Source organism: Sporobolomyces koalae, assembly GCF_050403365.1.
Source record: "Sporobolomyces koalae JCM15063 DNA, S_koalae_JCM15063T_v1_ctg5, whole genome shotgun sequence".
Lineage (NCBI taxonomy): Eukaryota > Fungi > Basidiomycota > Microbotryomycetes > Sporidiobolales > Sporidiobolaceae > Sporobolomyces > Sporobolomyces koalae.
Window position 1 is genome coordinate 188,441 of NW_027481766.1, and position 23,111 is coordinate 211,551.

A 23,111-nucleotide genomic window follows, 5' to 3' on the forward strand; every position below is an offset into this window, starting at 1 on the left:
CCTAGAATTTCGGAAAGTAGTATACAGTAGGTCGGAAGAGAGAAACATTTTTTCAAAAGAAACCAGAGGTATCATGCATGCTGAATTCATCGAGAAAAGGGGGTATCACAAAGCACAGGTATAGGTTGATCACGCGATATTCGCTGTGGGTTCTTCGAGTTTATCGCGAGGCGCGTGAGCAGGGTTGAGATTCAAAGTCGGTTGAGTGTTGTAGTACACCCTGCTGGCAACCTCTTGCACGACCCAATCGAGGCCTTTCGAGATTCTCGGGTCAGTCAAAGATGTGCGTTTAGGCGTCGGTTCAGGTGGTGGACAAGGAGGAGAACTGGTGGTCGAGAGGGATGGAGAGAGGAACCGCGCTGAACAAGGTTGGATCGACCAACGGTGCGAGTTTGACAGACTCGCGAGGTCGAGTGCCTGTCAAAGAGAAGATTGAAAAGAAACGAGTCAAGATCAAGACGCAGGAGCAACAAGAGAGATAGAGCGACGCTTACATCCGAGATCTCGGCAGGGGTCAACGACCCTGGGATGTCTTGTTTATTGGCAAAGACGAGAAGACTCGCTCCGAGCAGTCTCTGTGCAATTCGAAAGCACCGGTCAGTTTGATGGGGAGGGGCCGAGGAAAACGTCGTGGTGGGCATGTACCTCTTCCTGGAGTAGTTGGTGGAGTTCGACGCGACAGTCTCGGATGCGTTGTCGGTCCGAACTGTCGACAACCCACACGATCGCGTCGGTCTGTTCAAAGTAGTTCTTCCAGTACGGTCGCAAGCTCGTCTGACCGCCAATGTCCCACACGTTGAGCGTGTACCCAGCGTGCATGATGGTGCGAATGTTGAATCCGAGCGTCGGGGAGACTTGGTCGACATCCTCGCCGAGCAAGGCTTTGCAGATGGTCGTCTTGCCTGCATTGTCCAAGCCCCTATTCTTGCGATCGTGTGTCAGGGTCAAGCTACAGGTCAGAGCGAGAAGAGAGAAACTGACAGCATGAGCACCCGGATCTGCTTCTCTTTGAGTCTCGTTTTGCGAATGATGGTCAACAGCCCCATTTGAGAGGTATCGAGTCCAGAAGGGTGATGACGGAGATGGAAGAACCAGCTGGTCTTTCGTGAGACAGACTGCGCTGATCGGCAACACTCTCACGCATCTCGCTCCTTCGCTACCCACCCGAGCACAAGTCGAGACAGAATCAACTGCAGTAGGTGACACCTAGAGCGCGCCGTCAAGCGAGAACGACCCAATCATGACGGCATCCTCTCTCGTTCCGCTTGCCGAAGCACCTCCACCGCCACCTTCCTCCGCTGCAACGCCTTCCCTGCCAGCATCGTGGCATCTAGCGAGTGGTGCCGTGTCAGGTGCCGCCTCGGTCCTGATCCTCCAACCTTTAGATCGTATGCTCTCCTTTCCTTGTTTCCTCTCGATCGTTCGGCTCTCTCTCTGTTTTCGAGATCGAGCTCATCACGAATCGCTTCTCAGTGATAAAGACGAGGATACAGCAACCACCACCACTCTCTGTCCCTGCAGAAGCAATCGCAGCATCGAGCAAGACCCGGTTACCCCCACCTGCAATCTGGACCACGACGAAACAAGTCGTCAAAGCGGATGGACTCGCCGGGTTGTGGAGAGGCACGACTCCGACACTGTACCGGTGAGCTTCCGCGTCCTGATTCCGCTCAAATCGTCACGCTCGCTCGCTGATTCAGTCCGAGAAAGAAACGTCCCGGGAGTGTCGATGTACTTTTTGACCTTGTCCAAATTCAGGACTCTGGTCGGATCTGTCCCATTCTTTCAAGCTTCTCCAACGACAGCAACCCCGGCTAGAGCAACCGGGCCAAGTCGAGGCAAAGTCAAGCTAACGACGACGGGCGATTTGCTCGTAGGGAGTACGGCCAGGACTGGAGTCGGCTTCCTGCTAATGCCATTCACGCTCATGAAAACCTTGTCCGAGGTGCGCGTGCCTTTACTCGAAATTTCATCTTTATGGGTCGCTGATATCGCCCTTCCAACCTCAAGTCTACATTATCGCTGCCAGCTTCGAGTAAAGGACACCCTTCGACTTTGGTGACATTGAGAACCCTGTATCAATCGGGAGGATTGCGGTCTCTGTGGCGAGGAGCGGTGCCGACCGCGCTGCGAGACGCGCCCGGTGCGGGCCTCTTCATCGTGTTCTACGAGCGCGGACGAAGGATTTTGGGAGTGAGAGGTGACGCAGGTGGCGGTGCCGTCGGGGGTGGAGCTGCAGGTGAGAATCTCGTGTACCACCTTTCTCCCCCTTACAGAGACTGAAAGTGTCCAACGATTCAAAACAGGCGCAGCAGCCTCGTTGTGTTCGACCTTGTTGACCACTCCGTTCGACCTCGTCAAGACTCGCCGTCAATTGTCGCCCCACCTGTACACTTCAATGTGGGAATCGATCAAACTCGTATGGAAGCAGAACGGAGTGAGAGGGTTCTGGGAAGGAGGAGGGTTGCGGGTCGTCAGGAAAGCGGGCAGTGCTGGGATCGGGTGGGCCGTGTATGAAGGGTTCTTGGGGGTTGGAGAGGAGAGGAGGAGGAACAGTGAGGACAAGCTGCGGCAGCGATCCGGGGGAGGTTGAGGGACACTGTCGTATCGGAATGCAAATACATTAATCGCCAATCGAAACGATAGAGAGAGCGTCAATTCGGGCGAGCCCGAGTTTATCGTTGGCAAACAGCCGATCCTTCGCATATTACCTACACTTTGCCCGATCCTTCGCATTACCTCCGAAACTCGACCTGACCGTCCTCGAGTACAGTAGCTCGACACGGGCATCCGACTTGCGATCCCCCCACACTTGGACCCAGGCATCTCTCCTCCTGTCGCTCTCGCTCTTCCTCACTTGACCTTACCCCACGCGAGCAAAGATGTCGCAACCGAGTGGACCGCCTAAGCTGATCAACGTGTACAACCTGCGTCAAGTCGGAACCGCCAAGTCGTGTTTCGTGTGTTCGAAAGAGACCGTGTTTTGTCTCGCAACCGCCGACCTGTCCGACTTTCTCTACGTCTGTCACTCTCACGTACTCGATCCAGGAGTCCGTCTCAATCACCATTTCTTCGCTCGAGGTATCTAAGTTTCTCTGACAACCTTTGCATGATAGTTTGCGAAACCTATAACGACTCCCGCTTCGACTCCACCGACCTCACCCACTGCATCCCCTGCTCCACCAGCAGTTCCACAGAGCGAGATTGACAAGGTCAAACGCGAGTACGAACAGAAACAGAAACGCAAACAATCCGATCCCACCACTCCTTCCGAACCTACCCCTGCTTCTTCTTCCTCTTCTTCAACCACTGCCACGAAAGCGTTGTCGGTATTGAAATCTTCCGTCTCTTCCATCAGTTCCCTCGCTCAATCGACCGCACAACAATCATCAACCCTCTTGTTCCCCCCTCCAGCACCCGTAATTCCTTCGGCATCGGAACTGTTGCGAGAGGAAGCGAAACGATCGAAACAGTTCAGTTTGAACCGACACTATTTCGAGATGAGGTGTGATCGCAAACGCAAGGAATGGGAAGTGAAAGATGCGAAATCTAGGGCGAAAACGTTCAATTTCCCAAAAGTCCCACAAGGAGGATTGCCAAACCTCTCGTCGACGTGAACTGGAACAAGACCAAGATCAAGATGGGGAAGCAGATAACACGGAAGCAAGAAACTCTCTCTCTAGTCAAAATGACTTTTGGCAAAGAACGAGGTATCGCGAGTCCCGAGTCGGACTAGAGTCGGGATTGGCTGGGCCTGAGCATGACTTTGGAAGGAAGTTCACGTCGCAGAGACGGAAGAGCTCTATGAGACAGGGCTCAAGTCCAGGAGAAGGGTCCAGCTGGCTCAGTGACGGTCGTCGGGGCGTAGACATATCCCGAGCTATACCCGTTTTCATGACGCGGAAACGATCTATATGGGCTTGGAAGTGGTAAACGTGAAATCTGACATGGTTCGCACATGGCAATAGAAGCATTCCAGGCACCACAGGTGTAAATGAGAATTTGGGAGCGAGAGAACCAGATCTCGGAGAAATCGCAGACACCCTCAGTCGAAGCAATGCGAGCTGCAAGCGCGCATGGAATCGGGCTAGGTTGTCGCTGATTGACTTTTGTGTAAATGTAAATATGCTGAACGCCTTGTATCTTTGCTTATTTGCGAGGGCGAGCAAGTCAAAAGAGTGCGCTTTGTTTTGAAATCGAAACCGTCAAGTCGAGAAAAGTAGGCGGAGATCGCTCGTATGGGTCTTCGCGTGCAATATAGATGGCCCAGGAGCAAGAGCGTGGAAACACAGCGCGATCAGAGCGATCAGAGCGAACGCAGATGCATATGGGCGACACAGTCGGAGTCGAGCTCGAGCCGCTTGCAATCGAGAGTTTGTCATGCTGTGCCAGAGCTCCTCAAGATTGAGCTCAATGGACTACTTTTCGGTACGTTCAGAAGTTCTGTATTTGAGCTTGCAAGGTCATAGCGGCAAGACATTAAGAACTGAGGTCTCGAATGTGACTGTTCGTGGCTTGCTTGCAGGGTTGCAGACACGCAGGATCCGAGGCGTCCCCACGGTGCCAAGTTGAAGAGAACTCGGCAGAGCTGGTCGATTGCATCGTGCGGGCGGGCACGGTCGTGGAGAGGTTTGCATTCGCAGCTGCTCCCTCTGGTACGCGAAGTCGCCCGTTTCTGGCAGCATCGAGTCTATCGATCGTCTGGGTCTAAGGACAGACGCAGCTCGAGTGTAATGTGTCTTTCGGAATCCGCAAGGGCGATCGATGCAAAGTGCATCGCTCAAGGTCCCAAGGGCGAAGACTTGGGACTCGGGCAGTACAATGGCAAGGCAGCGTTGATGAGGGTGCCTGTATCTTGCAGAGCCTGTCTATTCTGAAATTGTCTACCGTATGTGGCAGAGTACTGGCGAGAGAGCAGGCCGCGGTGACCCAATTATCGAAGAATCTCCTCAACGCCTGTACTACCGACACCGTGAATTCGAGTATTGTGTTTGTGCTATCGGTACTGTAAGCAAGATACTTTGGGAAGCAGCGAGTATTTGTGTCAGACTTGGGAGACACAGCGATCGAGGATGGACGGCCCGGGACCCGCTGCCGCAAACGCTGAACCCCACCGCCGCCTGTGTCGCCGGCCTGTCTCGCGCGCAAGCATTTCGACCTACTCAATCGTCGACTCGCACGTCTCGGCAATCTAGGAGTTCGCTCGCACTCGCCGTGCAAGTTTCCTCCACTTCATCCTCTCGCTCATCACTCTTGCATCTCGGTACCTCGCCCATCCACGCCACTGCAGCGTACACTCGATACCATGTCGGATACGACTTCGGACGAGATCGCTGCGATCCAAGCCGCGCGCAAACAGCAGCAAGCGATTCACCCTTCTCTCCTACCCGACGCCGAATCTGCTCCGGATGCGGACGAGACGCGCGTCAAGAAGAAGAAGAAGAGCAGTCGATTTGATGTCAGCCTTGATGTCTCGACCCGAACCCAAGACGGGGACGAACACATGATGACTCGCGACGACGACGATTCGTCCGCACCCGATCAACCGACCCGCTTGCTCGACTCGTTCACCGCGCCTCAACACCTCTTGCACGAGTTTGCCGACGATTCCGAACAGACCGATCCGTTCGCCGAGACCGCGAAATCTCGTCAGATCTCGGCGCGTCAATCCGATTACCACCAACGTCGGTTCGAACGCCAAGCGGGAACTTCAGCCGACGCGTTCGCGGGCGATGCCGGCGATACAGAGGGGGAGAGCTACGAGGACAAGATGCGCCGAGCCGAACTCGAGCGTGAGGAGCAGCGAGTCAGGCGAGAGATCGAGAGAAGGCAGCAAGAAGGCACGGACGAAAACGGGCAACCGCTCGTCGCGGGCGACGTTGCACCCGATGAGACGCCAAAAGGCAGGCGATGGGATGTCGAAGACGTTCCGGACCGACCTACGAGCGCCGGTCAAGCCAGCTTGGAGATTGGACAAGAACGTGGTGGCGAATGGGACGAGAGCAAACTAAAGGGCAAGGAAGCCGAGAAGAAGGTTGAGGAGGCCCCGAGGCGCAAACGATCGAGGTGGGACGAAACCCCGACAGGAGTACCGTCGGGTGCGACCGGTGCTGCGCCAGGCGAGACCCCGAAGCGCTCGCGATGGGACCAAACTCCCGCTGGTGTATCAGGGGGCATCCCGAAACTTGGAGGACAGTTTGGAATGACTCCCGTGGCAGGCGCTTCGGGTCAAGTCCAAATCAACACGGTCGCGGCGGGCACGTCCGGAGAAGGATTCCTCTTGATCGGAGGAGTTATGGACAAGCGCGTTCGCATTCTGAGTGATGAGGAACTCGACCAGATGCTCCCGCAGGAAGGGTACGAGATTGTGACGCCGCCTGCTGGATACGCCCCGATCAGGACGCCCGCGAGGAAGCTCACCGAGACCCCAATGGCCGCAAACGGAGGCGGATTCATGATGCAAGCCGAAGGTGGCGTCAGTGCCGAGGCTCTGGGCATCTCGCAGGACTTGCCGACCGACATCGAAGGCGTGGGCGACTTGCAGTTCTTCAAAAAGGAGGACGCACAATACTTTGCCAAGGTGAGAACGGGCGAGAACACCCCTGAAGGGGGTTGGCTCCATCCAGTGCTAACCTGCTTCTATTTCGCTCGAGCGCAGATTCTTACGAAGGACGACGAGACGGAATTGTCGGTTGAAGAACTGAAAGAGCGCAAAATTATGCGATTGCTCCTCAAAATTAAGAACGGTACTCCGCCCATGCGCAAGTCGGCGCTGCGACAAATCACCGACAAGGCTCGAGACTTTGGCGCCGGTCCGCTTTTCGACAAAATCTTGCCATTGCTCATGGAGAGGACGCTCGAGGACCAAGAGCGCCATTTGCTTGTCAAGGTCATTGATCGAGTGCTGTACAAGCTTGACGACCTCGTCCGTCCCTACGTACACAAGATCTTGGTCGTCATTGAGCCTCTTCTCATCGACGAAGACTACTATGCCCGAGTGTACGCTATCGATCCTTTCCATCTCTTTCTGTGTACACGGATAGGAAATAAGCTGATCTCATGTTGTTGTTCCGTATGTAGTGAGGGTCGCGAGATCATTTCCAACTTGTCTAAAGCTGCAGGTCTCGCTCACATGATCTCGACAATGCGACCTGGTTCGTCTTCTCACCAATCTTGACTGGGCTTAGCATCGCTGACTCTTTCCTGTCGTGTAGATATCGATCACGCCGACGAGTACGTGCGAAACACGACTGCTCGCGCGTTCTCTGTCGTCGCCTCGGCGCTCGGTATTCCTTCACTCCTGCCTTTCCTCAAGGCCGTCTGCCGATCGAAGAAGTCGTGGCAAGCTCGCCACACGGGTATCAAGATCATTCAGCAGATCGCTATTATGATGGGCTGTGCGGTCCTGCCTCACCTTAAAAACTTGGTCGAATCGGTCGCGCACGGGCTCGAGGACGATCAACAGAAAGTGCGGACAATGACCGCTCTCTGTATCGCTGCTTTGGCAGAAGCTGCTGCGCCGTACGGTATCGAATCGTTTGACAGCGTACTCAAGCCTCTCTGGACTGGTATCCGGAAACATCGTGGAAAGGGTCTCGCTGCGTTCCTCAAGGCGATTGGTTTTATCATCCCGCTCATGGATCCCGAATACGCAAACTACTACACTCGTGAGGTCATGGTCATCCTGATCCGGTAAGTGCCTTTCCGACTTGCGAGACAACCAGTTCGGACTGACCTGTCTGAGATCGCAGAGAATTCCAATCGCCCGACGAGGAGATGAAGAAGATTGTCCTCAAGGTTGTCAAGCAGTGTGCAGCCACCGATGGTGTTCAGCCTGCTTACGTTCGTGACGAGATCCTGCCCGAATTCTTCAAGAACTTCCTCGTTCGACGCATGGCTCTCGATCGTCGCAACTACCGCCAAGTCGTCGAGACCACTGTCGAACTTGCCAACAAGGCCGGAGTGTCGGAAATCGTTGGAAGGATCGTTAATGACTTGAAAGACGAGAGCGAGCCGTACCGCAAGATGTGCATGGAGATCATCACGAAAGTGGTCGGCAAACTCGGAGCTGCGGACATTGACGAGCGGCTCGAAGTGCAACTCATCGACGGAATCATCTACGCCTTCCAGGAACAGACTGTCGAGGACAATGTTATGCTCGAGGGTTTCGGAACCGTCGTAACTGCCCTCGGTACGCTCTCTCCGCCTTGCTTCCTACGGCCTGGCTCATCAGTTTTTCCTCGAAGCCTAACTCTGCTTTTCTAATGCTTAATCAGGCATCCGAGTCAAGCCTTACCTGACACAGATCGTGTCCACCATCCTATGGCGTCTCAACAACAAGAGCGCCAAGGTGCGACAACAGGCCGCCGACTTGACGGCCAAGCTAGCGCTTGTTATCAAGCAGTGCGAAGAGGATGCGCTCCTGAACAAGCTGGGTGTCGTTCTTTTCGAACAGCTTGGTGAAGAGTACCCGGACACTCTCGGAAGGTACGCTGCTGACCGGTTTCCCGCTTTGTCGATGATCCGAATATTCGACTGATCCGCTCGCTTTCCGCTCAAACAGTATCATCTCGGCGATCGCCGCCATCGCAAATGTGGTCGGTATGACACAGATGTCGCCTCCTGTCAAGGATCTCCGTACGTAGAAATTCTCGCGGTCAATGTCGCTTCTAAAATTGCTTACGAAAAACGCTCTTGTACACAGTTCCTCGAATGACTCCTATTCTTCGTAACCGACACGAGAAGGTGCAAGAGGCGTCTATCAACTTGATCGGTCGTATCGCTGATCGAGGAGCCGAATTCGTCTCGGCGCGAGAATGGATGCGTATCTGTTTCGAGCTGCTCGACCTCCTCAAAGCGCACAAGAGGGCGATTCGACGTGCTGCGGTCAACTCGTTCGGTTACATTGCCAAAGCGATCGGTCCCCAGGATGTCCTGTCCGTGCTACTGACGAACCTCAAGGTGCAAGATCGTCAATCCCGTGTCTGTTCCACCGTGGCCATTGGTCAGTGCTGTCCTCTCTCTCTCGTCTGCAAAAGTTTCTGGTACTTACTCGAGCGATCCGTAGCCATTGTCGCCGAGACTTGCGGACCTTTCACCTGCATTCCCGCCATCCTCAATGAGTACCGAACGCCCGAACTCAACGTGCGCAACGGTTGTCTCAAGGCTATGTCGTTCCTGTTCGAATACATCGGCGAAATGGGCAAGGACTACATCCACTCAGTCGTGACATGTCTTGAAGATGCCTTGACCGATCGGGATCAAGTGCATCGTCAAACTGCTGCATCCATCGTCAAGCATCTTGCGCTTGGCACGGCCGGTCTCGGTGCAGAGGACGCCAACCTCCACTTGATGAACCTGATCTGGCCCAACATCTTCGAGAGTGAGTCTCAAACTCCAGACTTTCTCGCTTCGTGGCGAATTTTATGCTGACAGCCTACCTTCCTCCTGGAATTACAGCGAGTCCTCATGTGATCAATTCGGTTCTTGATGCCATTGAGGCTATGCGCGTCGCTCTCGGACCCGGAGTCGTACTTGCTCATGTCCTTCAAGGTCTCTTCCACCCCGCGAGGAAGGTTCGAGAGGTACGCTTTTGAACTTTTTCTTTCTGCTTCGATGCATCGCCACCGGGAGACTGACTCTCACGGTTCCTGTCCTCTAGGTGTACTGGCAAGTCTACAACTCGCTGTACATGGGAGCGCAAGATGCCTTGGTAAGCGATCGCTTCCTCGTTCCGGCAGTGAATGCTGCACGATTCAGCTAACTTGTCAATTGTTGTAAAGGTTGCGTACTACCCATCGCTCGAACTCTCGGACGAACGGAATTACTACGAACGCGATGTCATGTTCCAATGGATCTAAGCTGCTTTTGTTTCTCTTCTGCCCTTGCGCTTTGCCCTCAGAGGGGATCTGTAACTATCACAAATCCGTGCTCGCATCCCATCCGTATCTGGCATGTTACCCTAAGAGAGAACGATCCTCGATGCTTCCGAGACACGATCTGCCCTCGGCCGCACGAGTGAATCTTTTGCGCGAGTACCGTCTCGTTCTCGTCGCCTAAATTCTCCGCCTCCAGTCCTTCATGTATTCCTTTGTCTCGTTCGTGTAGCATCACGCCTGCACCACGGACTCGATCCTCATGGCCCCAGAGGAAAATCGTCCATGTCGCGGCTCTGTAGCCGTGTGCAAGCTCCTGTTGCCAGCTGCAGGCTGTCCGTGCGCGGCGGAAGGCAGGGCATGGGATGTTCTGTCGCATAGGTATCAGCCTGCTGACAACGCGAGTGCCCAAGCAAGAGTGGACGACTACGTGGGGCGGGCCTCGGGGTTGTCTACCAACGAGAAGGTTCGTGCTCTCGTTCCGAGGATCGCGAAAAACATGATGTAAAGACAAGGACTACCCCGATATCAGCTGATTCACCTCGTAGTCTCCCTCCACGATGACGCAAGCATGCAGGCGAGACGCAAACAGAGGAATCTTTGTTTCAGGACAGCACTCAGAGAATTACAAAGGCTTCAAGAGAAAAGCATCACAACCTCAACGGTTCATGTGAGGAAGTGGTGAAAGAGGGAAAGGGTGGGAAAGTCACAGAGATCGAATGGATAGCTCTCAAAGACTTAGTGCTTGAATTGAGACTCGGTGACTCCGGCACCCATGGCGGCCGTGCTGCTAACTCCTCCGGTGACAGTCTTGAGCAAGTTGTCGGCGTAATCAGCACCAGACCACTGCGATGTAGGGCGAAGTCAGCACCGAATTACGTGACCCTTTGGAAATGAGAAAGGACCGAGGACGTACTTTCTGATGGGTGAGGACATCGCAGCCAATCTCGCGCTCCTTTTGTTGGACGAGGTTGACATACGCTTTCATGCCGTCCTAGATTTGTACAAACGTCTCGACTCAGACAAGGGTCAAAGCTGAAGAGTGCGAGGGGTGGCGACTTACGGTAGCGAAAGACTTGGCGAAGGCGTCGCTGATGTATGCGTTGGAATGGAGACCGGCAAGCTTTTCGCGAGATGGACGCGAGCATGAGCATATGTCATAGCGAACACAAGGGAACGAGCTCCAAGCTTACAGTAATGAATTGCCAGACGAATCCAAGCTTGCCCAATTCCCAGATGTAGTCCTTCATTTGCGTCTCGTCGAGACCGGCAGCGGACCAGTTGAAGCTAGGTGAAAGGTTGTACGCGAGCCACTTGTTCGGGTGCGCCGAGCGGACGCCGGCAGCAAACTCCTTCGCTTGCGCGAGGATGGGAGATTTCGTCTCCATCCAGAGGAGGTCGCAGTAAGGAGCGAAGGCGACCGCACGGTTGATAGCGCACTGCGTACCTCCTTGGTAGCGGTAGAAACCTTCGCGAGTGCGGGGCGCGTTCCAGTCCCAATGCACCGAGATGTTGAGGATCTGCTTGGCGAGGCGAATTGCCTTGTTGTGAGGGACGTGCGCGGTTGCCTTGTTGAACTCGTCAATCTTGGCTTGCGAAGCTCCAGCCTTCTTGGCGGCAGCGGCGACACAGTCCGAGTAGAGCATGAGCCCGGCAGACTTGGTCCAGTCGTCTTCCACTTTTTGGAGGTCATCTCCGCTGACACCTGCACGCTCGGCCTTGTTCATGACAGTCACGAGATCGTCTTCGAGAGATTCATTCGTCGCTCCGAGGATGAAGGGGTGGTCGCGCTCGTCAACATTCGAAGAGAGTAGAGTCGCCGCTTCAGCGTCCGTGCGGGCGACGGCCAAATTCTCGACTCCCATGATGTCGTACTGAAGTCGGATAGCGATCAAGCGGTTGATGTGCTCAGAAATCGGTACGAGGACCTTTCCAGCCATATCTGTTATGATAGCGAACGGTTCTGTGATTTAGCCGAGCTGTTATCGAGATGAGCGAGCGAGCTTCACTCACGACCACACTTCTTGGTGCCAGGCATTTGATCCTCGATGTGGATACCAGCAGCACCCTTCTCGACGAATAGCTTGGTGAGCTTCATGACGGCAGTCAGTCCACCGTGTCCAGTGTCCGCGTCGGCGACGATGGGTCGAAGGTAATCGACGTAAGGCTCCTTGGCGCGCTCTTGCGGCGAGAGTCGGGACCTGACTTCACGTTGTTTCCGGTCATGGAAGAGCTGAGCCATGAACAGGTGCTCGACCTTGTTCGGGACCGTGTTTGACGGGTAGTCTAAGGGAGAGAGCCGGTTGACGAGATCAGCCTCCGAGAGAAGCGCAAAGCGAAAGAAGCGGCAACCGCGGCTAACCGGCAAGATCAGGACCCGGCTCGTTCGTCGAACTGGCCGTGCTTGAGCACTGCCAGCCAGAGACATACACGGTGTCGAGGTACTTGGCCATCTGAGTGACCTGGACCGGGTCGAGACTGCCGAGAGCGCAAACAATTGCATTGAGCATAGCAGATGTCAGCTCCGGTTGAACTCGGGAGACAGCAAGAGTGTGCGTGTCGCCAGGATTGTGGCATCTTCGAGCATTCTTGCGACTGAGCAGCGTCTCCTGTTCGTTCCGCCACTTGTTTCCTCGGTCGGAACGGCGAGAAGGGGTGCCCCGCTCCCCGCCATTCCGATTTCCTCCTCGACGGGTTGATTGCAGCGAGACATAAGGAGTGACTCACGCTCCGTAGGTGTGCGAGACTTGTCCCTTGGCTGCCTTGCCCTTGAGGATGCTGTACAGCTTCTTGCCTTGCTGGGCCGAGGGGTACTGGATCTCGATTGTGCCGCGCTTCGAAACGACTTGCTCAGCGGTGTAGGGGCGAATCAGGCCCTTGAAGCGGTCAGACTGGGTTCAGAGAGGAGCATGTCAGCGCTTCAGTCGTCGAACGGGGACCATGGGCAGCGAAGCGGCTGACCTTGAACCATTCCTCGACTTGCTTGACTTGCTGCTGAAAGAGCTCGTCTTCTTGAGATTCGAACGATTTGACCATGGTGGAAGAGCGACAGTGAGCCGGAACTAGAGAATTCGGTAAAGGGGAATTGGGGAAGGGAGGGGAACGGAGTGAAGAGAGGCAGCGACAAACTTCTCGGGAACAAGTTGCACCCGAGAGGTTTGAGCTTCTCAAAGCCGAATGCCGGCAACCGCGGGTCTTTCTCGCTCGCTCTCGCCGGCTTGACTCACTAGTGCACCACAGGAGATTATCCTAGTCTATGTCAGATTCTCGTGGTCGCAGGACAGCTCCACCGTCTGATCAGGACTGTTGTCGGCTGTGGTCGCCGCCCGGCTTTTGACGTTCTCGCGCTTTGCCCGCTCCTCGGCTATCAAATTCAGCCTCGCAAAGTCCTGCTGACCGATTCGCCCCGAAATTGCTAGTTTCGATATAATCTCGCCAGTTGACTCAGCTTGACCATAGCATTCCCACTTGAGCATGCAAGTGGGCCCATTTCTGGCTCTCTCTCACTTTTTTTGACTCGCGGTCGGAACAGATCGGGCGTGACGAGGGGAACGTCATGGTATGATAAAGTAACGGGACACATGTTTCATCAATAGAACGAATCGGGTGCAAGTCCAACATGTACAGGGTAAGGGAATCGGGTGAATTAGGGAAGCTGGTTCTAGTCATAAATCTACGGCGGGAAGAGAGTCAGTTCGGTTCGTAAGCGAGCGAAAAGGGTATCGGGTCAAACATACAGCCATCGGGCTGTGGTAGACGAAGTTCGAGCAGGATCAGTACAAGATTTGGATTCGGCAAAAAAAGTAGTGGCAAAGCTCACGGAATACGATCTTTCGAGAAGAGGAAGTTGCTGCCAGCCGATTCGGCTTCGAGGAAGCTGCATCAACGAGAGACACTAGGTCAGCGGCAGATAAGGCTCGCATGGTGGAAGCGGATATTGCGAACCGAGTAGGGAACACAACTGGAAGAACGCGAGCTTTAAGTCAGTTGCATTCTGCTGCAATGATGATCGTGCGAACTCACCGAGTTGACCCGTAAGATCGTGCAACAAGTCCTCCATTTGGTCTCGCTCCTCCTTGGGGAACGCTTCATCGTGGTCGTGGCCTTCGCCACCGGCAAGAGTGCTGCTCCTACCTCGGCCACCTTGCTTGTTCTCGGCGTCACCAGCCAACGTCGAGCTCCTGCCACGCTTCGTAAACGCCGAACCGCGCTCCTTGTCGTCATCGATACTTCCGTTCTCGGTCGTCGAAGCCGCCAAGCGAGAATTCTGCTTCTCGATCGTCTCGGTTTGATCCGGCTCGTCAGCTCCTTGACCCATGACTCCGCCCGAGGACCCTCCGCCTCCAGCACCATGCTGACACGAGTGTCCGCCTGCTTCGGTGTGCGGCGCTTCGTCGCCCGGAGGAACGACATCCTTGGGAGGCTGCGACAGCACGCATAGAGAAGGTAAGCCTCGCAGTGTCAAATTCTCCAATAACGTTACTCACCTTGTTGTGACGTTCGGCCCAAGCCTACGTTCGAACCGAATCAAAGCTCAGTGAGTGATCGGTCGGATGTAAGGTAAGTAGGGTTATGACTTACCTGGAACTCGCGGTACTGCTTCCATGTTTGGACGAGATCGTCGGGCATCGTGCGGAAAACTTTGCGGAAGATCTGAGTGTTGCGAACGGCAGCAGCGAGCCAGACATCCTTGTAAAACGTGTCGACAAGAGGGTCTGCGAAGCCGTGAGGATCGACCTTGGGCTTTGCGAGTGGCACGGTGTAAGCACCGCGCTCTTTCAGGTTGCGCCGGATCGTTGCCGTGACCTTGTTGCGGCTGATAGCGGACTGATTCGAGTCGGCCTTGGCGTCACTGCCCTGGTGCGAGGTCTCCGCTTTCGACTTGTCCCTCGTCTGACCGTCGAGCATCGAGTGGTAGCCCTGGTCGGCATTCGTGATATCAGGAGGTGCGCTCGCGGGCGATGGATCGGCAGGGTGGGTGTATTCGCCGTTAACCTTGGGATCTTTCGGTGTTGGTCCAGCTTCGGGATCGCTGTTGTCGTCTCCAGCACCTTCGGCAATGGGCGACAGAGCACCCTCACTTTCGTCCGACTCGGCACGGCCAAGCTTGCGAGTATCGTCAATTTTGCTCGACTGGTCGACGGGTTCGCCCTTGAAGCGTTCGGGATCGGCGTCAGTGTATGGCGACTTGTCGTTCTTGTTGCCTTGCAGACGCTGTACAGTCTGCTTGGGATCGGCACCATCGATGCCGTTAGATCTCGGTGAGAGTTCGTCATTCTCGTCATCCGCCGCATCGTCCCGTCCTTCTTCGATTTGCCGCTTCTGCCATCCGGCTTGAACCTGGACGCCATCTTCTCGCTCGCGATCAGCCTGTTGGCGACCTTGCGGCTCCTCTCCATCTTCGGCCCTAGCGTCTGGTTTCGGGCGGTCTTCCGCCATCATCTTCTCTTCCAAGGTCGGAACGACTGTGGACGCGAACCCTTTCGACGCTTCCTCCCCTCGAGCGATCCTGTCGGCTTTCGTCTCCTCGCGCGCAGACTGCTTGATCGGATCGTCGTCGACGCGATCGTGGTGAAGTTCGGTATTGATCTTCATGTTGTCGGTAGTCTTCTGGAAGCCCAACGAGATGGCTTCCTTGATTCCGGTCGCAACTCCGCCAGTATATTCGGCGGTCGCACTCTTGGCGTTCTGCGCAATCGTTCGCTTCGTGAATGCTTGTGTACCCGTTTCATCACCGCGCTTCTGCTCATTGTCAGGATCCCACTGATCGTCCTCCTCCTTCATCACCTTGGCTTCGCGTGCCAGCAGCTCTTCTCGCCCTTCGCTCGACTCGAGCTCGTCGACGTCGATACCGAGATGCTCGCGCATCAGGCGGACTCGCATAGTGTGTGCGAATCTGCCAACCTGGTAGGGTTTGCCTCCCATGGTCGACTCGATCATGTCCGTGTCTCGGATGATGCACGCAAGCTCACTGTCGCGATCGCCTCGCTGCGAACGCTCGTTGATGTTGGCGGATCCGATAAGCGCAATTCGGTCATCGACGATCATGCCTTTCGCATGGATATAGGTCTGGCGATTGTGCGTTCGTTCAGCTTTTACAGTCGTAAGCAGCGCAGCGACAGTAACTTCGACTCACCGACTCTGTCGTGAGTGCTCCGGAAGACAGCTTGCCCCATCCTCGAAGACCGAAGAACGTGATGTACTCGTCGGGATCGATGCCTTCGGCGCGCAAGCGGGCAAAGATCGAATGTTCGCCTCGACAGATTGTACGGAACTGACACTCCATGATGAGACGGACTGATGAAGCTTCGGAATGGTCGATTGGGAAAGGGTCTGTAGTGAACAAACAGGTTAGCGTGATTTGTGGACGAGTCTGATTTTGAGGTGACTGACAACCCGGAACGAGAGGAACAACAATCATCGCTCGCCAGGGAGTACCCTCGGTGTGAGCGCGAACAATGCGAGAGACGAGAGCATCTCCAATCTTGTTCTCGATGACGGTTCCTTCCACTTCGGTTGAAGAGATGAAAAATTGGTTCTGCGTGAGAGTGACGGCAAGAATGGCTCTTTCGAGTGAGCTACATATGATTGGACCGCGATGGTTTTTCTTACTTACCTCGATGTATACGAAGTGGTCACTGAGCTGGATCGCCTTGATGTAAGCGTTCTGGATCTGCCAGAGTGATTTTGTCGCGTCAATGCATGTTTCGCAAACTTTGGGTTGAGGAGCTTCTTACAGAGTGCTCAACGTGTGTGATGCCCATTGACCACGGGCCGACCGAGCGGCAGATTTGTACCTCGCATGTACCCGTGATGCGCAGGTCCTGCAGCTGCTTCGGGGTAAAGTCGGGCGCAGGGATGAGGAAAGGCATCTTGACGGTGTGGTTTTTGGTTCGAAGTAGATAATTCCATCTGCGACCCAGCCAGACGAATCAGCTTTTCCCAAGTTCAAGCGCAAAAGACACAAGAAAAGACTGACCGCTGAATGAAATGGCGGCAAAGATCGCGAGCTGGTTGTCCGATGATTTGAAGCCCAATGTCGTGCCTGTTTGGAGATAACACGTTAGTCGAGCTCAGGGATAGTCATGAAAGAGGTCAGAGCGTACCAAGGCTGCCTCGGAACTTTGCCTCGATCGTACATGTCTTCCTCGGGCTTGTTCAAGGTATGGAAGTCGATGACTCGCTGATTGCAGTAGTCTTTGCCTGGCCAGATCTGGGCGTTGTCTGCCTGATCACGATCGAGATTTTGCGGGTCTTGCGAGAAGACAATGTTGGGCCCATCGTCGACCATGACGTGGCCGGGGGTATCCCAACTAGAGGACGAGGTTCAGCGTCGGGATGGATGACTGATAAATGTGAACGGAAAGCTTACCGCCCGAAGCAGAGGTCGAGCCCACCCATGAAACCGATGGTCTCGTCGATGACGCACATCTTCTCGTGCTGCCCAGAGTCGCCGATGTCAGCGACAGCCATGGACTCTAGTAAAGGGAGAGAAGCTCACATGAGACCAGAGCAGGGTACCGGTCGAGGTGTGGGACGGCGAGCGTTGTACGTGGATGTTGGGGTGAAGCCCGCGCAGGCGAGTCTTGGTCCAGTTGGAGTCGACGGGCGTGAAATCATTGGAAACCTCTTTGTAGACGATGACGAAGACCTGGACCCCTTCCCTTGCTTTGCGTTGCAACAAGCGGTCGAGGCGCCACTTCTCGTTCTTGTGAGGAGGTCGACGGAGATACAGCTCGGGTGAGAGCCACCAGTCGTGGATGCTGTTCGAGCACAATCAAGCTGAGTATCGCGATCTAGTTGAGTGAGTGGGCAGGAAGAGCGCACTAGATTTTGTGCTTGGCAAGAGCGATCGCTCGAGACAGAGACCAAAAGTAGTCGCGCTAAAGAGCAGTAGCAAGCAAAGCGCGTGATGAGCAACACCATGAGAATTGTAGGTGCCCGCCAGTACAACTTACGCCGTCGATCAACCACTGCGCAGCAACGTTCAACCGAATCGGCGCGAAAGAATCGAACCTGTTGCGGCCAGCCCAGATCGTCTTGGCCAACATCTTCTCGATACTCGCAATGAACTGGTCCTGCTGGCGTTCAGTCTTGGCGACCAACCTCAGCTTGCGCTCGCTCGAACGCAAATAGAACGTGTGGTTCGAGGTGTCCTTCAGATCCGAGTCTTCCCCTTTACCCGAATTCGTCGCTGAAGGGTCGTTCGGATCGCCAGCGCCGTGATGTCCCTGCGGCTTTGGCTCATCTGACAGGAGACCATCGGTCCGAGCCACATCGTTTCCTGCGAGGCTCTCTGCAGACGAATTGTCGTGTGCGAGGACCTTGAGTCCCTTGCGGTACATGCGAGTCGGACGTTCGATCTCAAAGGTGGAATCGACGAGCATGACTTCGTAGATCTCCGTCTGTAATAGTGTTTCGACGTCGGTCAGACTAGCCCGCGAGCGAGAGGATGATAGCGAGAAAAGCTGACAGAGGCGGGATCATCGACTGCAACGAGGTAGCTGTCGCGCACAATGAACCACTTGGGATCATGTCGCTTCTTCCAGCTCAAAGGATGGAAGCCAGGTTGTTTGCGTCGAGAGGCACCTCCCGAAGTGATACGCTACAAGTGAAGAAACAGTCAGACGGGACATTGGCGATTGTCGCGGTTTGCGGAAACATACGAGATAACCTTGCTTTCCTTGCTCGCCTCCTCGGGTCGCGAGCTGGATCGACATGGCCGAAATCTCGAGGAACTTGCACAGTCGGTTCGCGCTCGGTCCAAACATCTGCACAGCGACATAGTAAGCGGGGGTTGAAGAAAAGGGGAAGACAGCAACGGCTTACAGTGGCCCTGATAAGCTTGAGCAGGTAGCTCTCGAGGGCCTCCCTCTGTCCCCTCGCGAATTCCGCCTTGCCTACCTCCTTGGCTTTGCGCTCTTGACTCTTCTCGCCGTCACCTTTCTCCCCGTGTTCGCCCTTGCCTTCTCCCCTGAGCCAGCCGAGGTATGGCAGACTCGTCTTGGGGAAAGCGGGGAACTTGTCGACTCCGAGGCGAAGGTTCGCCACGCGGTAGTGTGCGTGCAGGTTGACAAAGTCTTTCAGCTCGCGGTAAATGACCCACTTGACGGCTCCGTCGCCGTATTCGAGCTCGATGCGGAAGATGGCGTGTCGGTCGTGGAACGGATAAACCGAGTCCGTGATGCGCAATTCTGTTCAGGGTACAGTTCAACTTGGTCAGAATGTTGCTCAAGCGCAGCGAAAGATACGAAAAGGATAGACTCGCTGAGGTAGTTCATGAGAATCGGAATGCGGTGATCTCCTCGTTCGTCGCGGTCCATGACAGCCATCTTGATGAGCACGAGTGGCAGTACACCCGTCGTGAGTTCCTAAAGTATCAAGTAGAACTGCTTCAGTACAAGGAACGCAGCGCTGGACGAGACCGCGCGTACGGAAATGAGCTCGTGGCCCGACAGAGCCGCGCCTTGTCTCGCTTTCTGCTTCTTCTTCTCATCTCCACCTCCGAGCTTCTTCCTGACGACATTCCAAGCGCTTCCTCTCCTCGCACCTGCGTTGGCAGGCCTCTTGGGTCCCGGTCCTGCTGCATCACCCGCTTCGTCGTCGCTGTGCTCCCTCGGGGTCGAGGTACCGGATGCGTCGCCGGTTGCTCCGGACCCAGCGGTAGCCGTACGTAATTTTCCCCACCCGGAAGACTTCTTGCTTCCGTTAGAGAATGCTGTAGGCCTTCTCGAAGCGGTCCTCGAACGAGAGCCTGCTGGTGCGTCCGTGTCGAACTGATCCCGTTCTTCGTCGGCTTCATCTTGCGCATCGACTTGCGATCTCACCGAGCGAGCTCTGCCTCGGTTCGATGCATCACCGTTCATCGGTACGGATCCAGTTTCTGCCGCACCGGCCGAGGATGACCGCGACAGCATCGTGTCTCCTTTCTTCGCATGCTTGTCCTTGTCGGACCCATGGGACGATTGAGTCGGGTGTAGCAAGTTCTTGACCATTTTTGCGCGCGCATGCGTCGATTTCGAACTTGGCTGTCCGACGGGTCCTTCGCCGTACTGAATCTTTTTCTGACCTCGATCGAAATCTTCGGCCGTGAACGCGCCTCGGAGAGTGTGGTTCATCTTCTCGGAACCAAAGTTGCCTTCAACGAACGCACGTTCACGGTCATCGTCGCTTTCGTGCGAGCTCGAGGTGGGGTAACTGCCGGACCTGTTCTTGCCGTTCGCATCGTTCCGTCTGCGCGAGTTTGTGGGGACAGACGTCGAAGGGGACTGTACAGACTGGTGCTCCGATGGTTGCAGAGAAGCGGGAGAGTCTGATCGTGGGAAATTAGTTCCCCTGGGGGATTCGGTACCGCCTTGGTGCGAACGGCCCGACGGTGACGCCTGACTGGGAGCATCACCAAAGCCACCCTGAGCTTTGAAGTCTCCAAACCAATCAAACGAAGCTTGGGTGCGATGTTTCGGTCGCGGGTGGTCGAGACCGAGCGGAGAAGCGGGTTCGGTGCTGAGCGAAGTCGAGTCTGACAACGGCGAGAGTGGTGCGGTTGCGAAAGGTGGATCCAAGGAAGGAGGACGATGCTTCGAACTGCGAGACTGTGAGCGCTCCTGGCTGTTCTGGCGCTGTGACGAATTCGAGTCGGGTCCGTGATCCGCAGGAGTGGTCGATGACGGAGACGCAAACGGTGCGAACGTTTCTCCTTTCGCTTCTGCTGCCTTCTTCTGGGCTAGGGTCTGCTTGACCACATCTCCTAGATCTGGCATGGTACCTCACAATCGATGTCGGAGACCGAGACGTTGGAAGACAAGCGGTGTATGCGTCCGGTTTGGTTTCCGTCTGGTTGGGCTCCGGGCGCAGTCGAGGTGTTTCGACTGAGCGTGGAGAGACTCGAGCTTGACTGCTCGGATATAATGGTCTAGGAAGACCGAATTGGCGAGAACGAGGAGAGACGAGAAATAGTGACGGAATGAGAATAAAATACGCTCGGCGCAAGTCCAAAAAGTCGGCAAGACCCAGAGACCCACGGCGCGCAGCCGCCCACGCGCCTGGCTCGGCCGCTCTCGCGCGACTCTCTCAACTGCTCGCATCTGGCACATTACAACACATCAGATAATCTTACATCGGCACGCACTCTCGACTCTATCCCTCGCCGTGCAGACTCGCCGATCGACCCCACTCTCCGTCTTGACCTGATGAACTTCCTCTCGATTCGACGCAACACGTCCAAGACGAGCCTGCCCGCATCTGCGCCGACATCCGAAGACGAGGACGACTCGAGCTCGCTGCGACAAGGCCGGTCCAAGTCGCGAGGGCCTTCATTCCGATCCCTATCGCCTTGGCGCAAATCCTCAAAGTCGAGGAACCGCCAGAGTGGCCATGCTGTCTTATCGAGATCTCGAGACAGTTCCGTTGAGGGCGTGAGGGGAGGAGAGTCGGATGCCGAGAGCGAGGTCGGCGGCGTCATGAAGGACGGACAGAAGCCACGCCAGCGTCCGATGCCTGCAGTCACGCCGAGCAACGCGTTCGTCGACAGTGGCGACTCTGACGACGGAAGCGACGCGGGGAGTCTCGGAGGCAGGAGTGAGGACGACGCGAGCGAGTACGCGGACGACGACGACGGCGACGAGTATTACGAACTTGACGAAGAACTCGAACGCAACACCGAGGCGAGTTCCAGATCCCCTAATATTCTTTCAAGCGTCGCATCTTTCAAGCGTCGCATCTCGTGAGCTGACAGCTTGAAACTCGACAGGCAAACGCTTCGGCCGACACACCATTCGACTTTCTGAAACGAGAAGGGCCGACCATGATCTATCCTGGAGAAGGTCCCAACCTGCTACCCATGGCGGACCCAATGACCCCGACACTTTCCTCTTCGATCTCATCTCTACCTCCACGAATGAACCCTCGCACCGGAATGCCCCCAAGGCGAAAATCGACGAAATCGAGTATTCCTAAACTAGAGCTCAAGACCGGTCGCCCGACATTCGAAAAGAACCGTTGCACCGTGGTGCTGACTCATGGTAATCCAGCTGCGTGCTTGGAAGAAAGCAAAAGGAAGAAGCGCACGTATCTGGTTGCGAGTGATCTGTCGGAAGAGAGTTTGTTCGCAATCCAGTGGGCAATCGGAACTGTCTTGAGGGAAGGTGATGACGTGCGTTCGCAGTTAGCTGATTTCTTGTACTTGGCTGTCGCTGATGCATGTCGTTCGTCGCGCTACATAGTGCATAATCGTCTCGGTCATGGAAACCGACTCAAAATGTCAGTCTCCTGCCTTCTTCTACTCTGGCACAATCCCATAATTGACCATTCCGCTGTCAATTGCAATAGTCGACTCTGATGATCCGCATCCGTCTGCCTCTGCCAAAGCTGCCAAACTCTCGAATCAGCGCGAGCGTCAGTCTGCTGCCTTGCGAATCTCGCGCCAGGCGACTACCCTACTCGAACGTACCCGGTTGAACGTGCGAGTGATCTGTCAAGCGATTCATGCCAAAGTCCCGAGACATATGCTCGTCGATATGATTGATTTCCACGAGCCCACCCTCGTCGTGATCGGTAGTCGCGGTCTGACAAAACTCAAGGGGTTCGTCATGCTTGTACAATCTCCATACAAGCGCGAGAAAGTGAACTGAAGCAAGCACACGTGAACAGAATGTTGCTCGGATCTGTGTCAAACTATCTCATTCAGAAATCGTCGTCACCGGTTATGGTAGGCCACCTCCGTGTCTCGTCTTCTATTCTGAGCAGGAATAACTGACGGATTGGGATAATTATTAGGTGACTCGTCGACCTCTGCGACTGTCCCGCACGGTACACCGCCGTACGATCCAATCACTCGACCGGAACGCGCGAGTTGCATCTCTCAGTGAAGCGGCGATCGAGAAAGAATCTCATGCTCAAGCGGTCGACAAGCCCGAGGAACAAGCAGAAGGGAGTGACGCAGAGAACCAACCGGTCAAAGAACAATCGAGAGCGGCTGACGACGTTGAAGTCTCTGACTAGACAACGGCGGTTCCCCTTTGTACCTGTATCTTTTCAACCATTGTATCAATTTGAATGTTATGCGTGCTAGTCCGTATCCGCTCTTAGGCTTCAAGTTCCTTATGTACACTTGATGTCACCACTCCAATAGCACTTGCCAAAAGATATTCATCGGACGCCTTCCGTTCCGTCTCGAGAGAAGGAGGCGTAATGGATTCATCACAACACAAGCGAGTGTCTACAGAAGGGAACAGCAGT

General features: G+C 55.1%; 7 protein-coding genes across 7 annotated transcripts; 4 read left to right on the forward strand and 3 right to left on the reverse strand.

The window, feature by feature from the left end:
- Positions 1 to 129: 129 nt before the first annotated feature.
- On the reverse strand, positions 130 to 1,046 carry JCM15063_005904 (ADP-ribosylation factor-like protein 2; the record flags this gene model as incomplete). Its single annotated transcript, XM_076676660.1, has 4 exons — positions 130 to 417; positions 495 to 575; positions 646 to 919; positions 982 to 1,046. 4 exons carry the CDS (start codon positions 1,044 to 1,046, stop codon positions 130 to 132), a joined length of 708 nt encoding a protein of 235 aa, XP_076536119.1.
- A 194-nt stretch (positions 1,047 to 1,240) lies between these two features.
- On the forward strand, positions 1,241 to 2,593 carry HEM25 (Hem25p; the record flags this gene model as incomplete). The annotated part of the gene is made up of 5 exons (XM_076676661.1): positions 1,241 to 1,388; positions 1,474 to 1,645; positions 1,711 to 1,945; positions 2,011 to 2,239; positions 2,307 to 2,593. 5 exons carry the CDS (start codon positions 1,241 to 1,243, stop codon positions 2,591 to 2,593), a joined length of 1,071 nt encoding a protein of 356 aa, XP_076536120.1.
- Positions 2,594 to 2,882: 289 nt separating this feature from the next.
- Positions 2,883 to 3,617, forward strand: JCM15063_005906 (AAA-ATPase Vps4-associated 1 family protein; the record flags this gene model as incomplete). Its single annotated transcript, XM_076676662.1, has 2 exons — positions 2,883 to 3,050; positions 3,117 to 3,617. 2 exons carry the CDS (start codon positions 2,883 to 2,885, stop codon positions 3,615 to 3,617), a joined length of 669 nt encoding a protein of 222 aa, XP_076536121.1.
- Positions 3,618 to 5,305: 1,688 nt separating this feature from the next.
- HSH155 (U2 snRNP complex subunit HSH155) lies at positions 5,306 to 9,860 on the forward strand (the record flags this gene model as incomplete). Its single annotated transcript, XM_076676663.1, has 12 exons — positions 5,306 to 6,580; positions 6,659 to 6,999; positions 7,081 to 7,154; positions 7,215 to 7,692; positions 7,752 to 8,191; positions 8,277 to 8,487; positions 8,564 to 8,637; positions 8,705 to 9,004; positions 9,068 to 9,382; positions 9,460 to 9,584; positions 9,662 to 9,712; positions 9,783 to 9,860. The coding sequence occupies 12 exons, from the start codon at positions 5,306 to 5,308 to the stop codon at positions 9,858 to 9,860; spliced, it is 3,762 nt and encodes a 1,253-aa protein (XP_076536122.1).
- Positions 9,861 to 10,613: 753 nt separating this feature from the next.
- Positions 10,614 to 12,911, reverse strand: ICL1 (isocitrate lyase 1; the record flags this gene model as incomplete). The annotated part of the gene is made up of 8 exons (XM_076676664.1): positions 10,614 to 10,721; positions 10,792 to 10,869; positions 10,939 to 10,998; positions 11,069 to 11,817; positions 11,889 to 12,161; positions 12,238 to 12,353; positions 12,603 to 12,766; positions 12,837 to 12,911. 8 exons carry the CDS (start codon positions 12,909 to 12,911, stop codon positions 10,614 to 10,616), a joined length of 1,623 nt encoding a protein of 540 aa, XP_076536123.1.
- Positions 12,912 to 13,536: 625 nt separating this feature from the next.
- Positions 13,537 to 20,635, reverse strand: JCM15063_005909 (uncharacterized protein; the record flags this gene model as incomplete). The annotated part of the gene is made up of 22 exons (XM_076676665.1): positions 13,537 to 13,548; positions 13,613 to 13,622; positions 13,696 to 13,752; positions 13,821 to 13,836; positions 13,899 to 14,298; positions 14,363 to 14,386; positions 14,457 to 15,944; positions 16,012 to 16,208; positions 16,269 to 16,413; positions 16,492 to 16,548; positions 16,613 to 16,787; positions 16,855 to 16,920; positions 16,982 to 17,188; positions 17,248 to 17,315; positions 17,377 to 17,638; positions 17,703 to 17,758; positions 17,834 to 18,280; positions 18,349 to 18,480; positions 18,542 to 18,646; positions 18,705 to 19,069; positions 19,144 to 19,246; positions 19,310 to 20,635. 22 exons carry the CDS (start codon positions 20,633 to 20,635, stop codon positions 13,537 to 13,539), a joined length of 5,718 nt encoding a protein of 1,905 aa, XP_076536124.1.
- Positions 20,636 to 21,064: 429 nt separating this feature from the next.
- Positions 21,065 to 22,874, forward strand: JCM15063_005910 (universal stress protein; the record flags this gene model as incomplete). Its single annotated transcript, XM_076676666.1, has 6 exons — positions 21,065 to 21,538; positions 21,625 to 22,026; positions 22,097 to 22,133; positions 22,203 to 22,455; positions 22,524 to 22,581; positions 22,650 to 22,874. 6 exons carry the CDS (start codon positions 21,065 to 21,067, stop codon positions 22,872 to 22,874), a joined length of 1,449 nt encoding a protein of 482 aa, XP_076536125.1.
- Between the last annotated feature and the right edge of the window lie 237 nt (positions 22,875 to 23,111).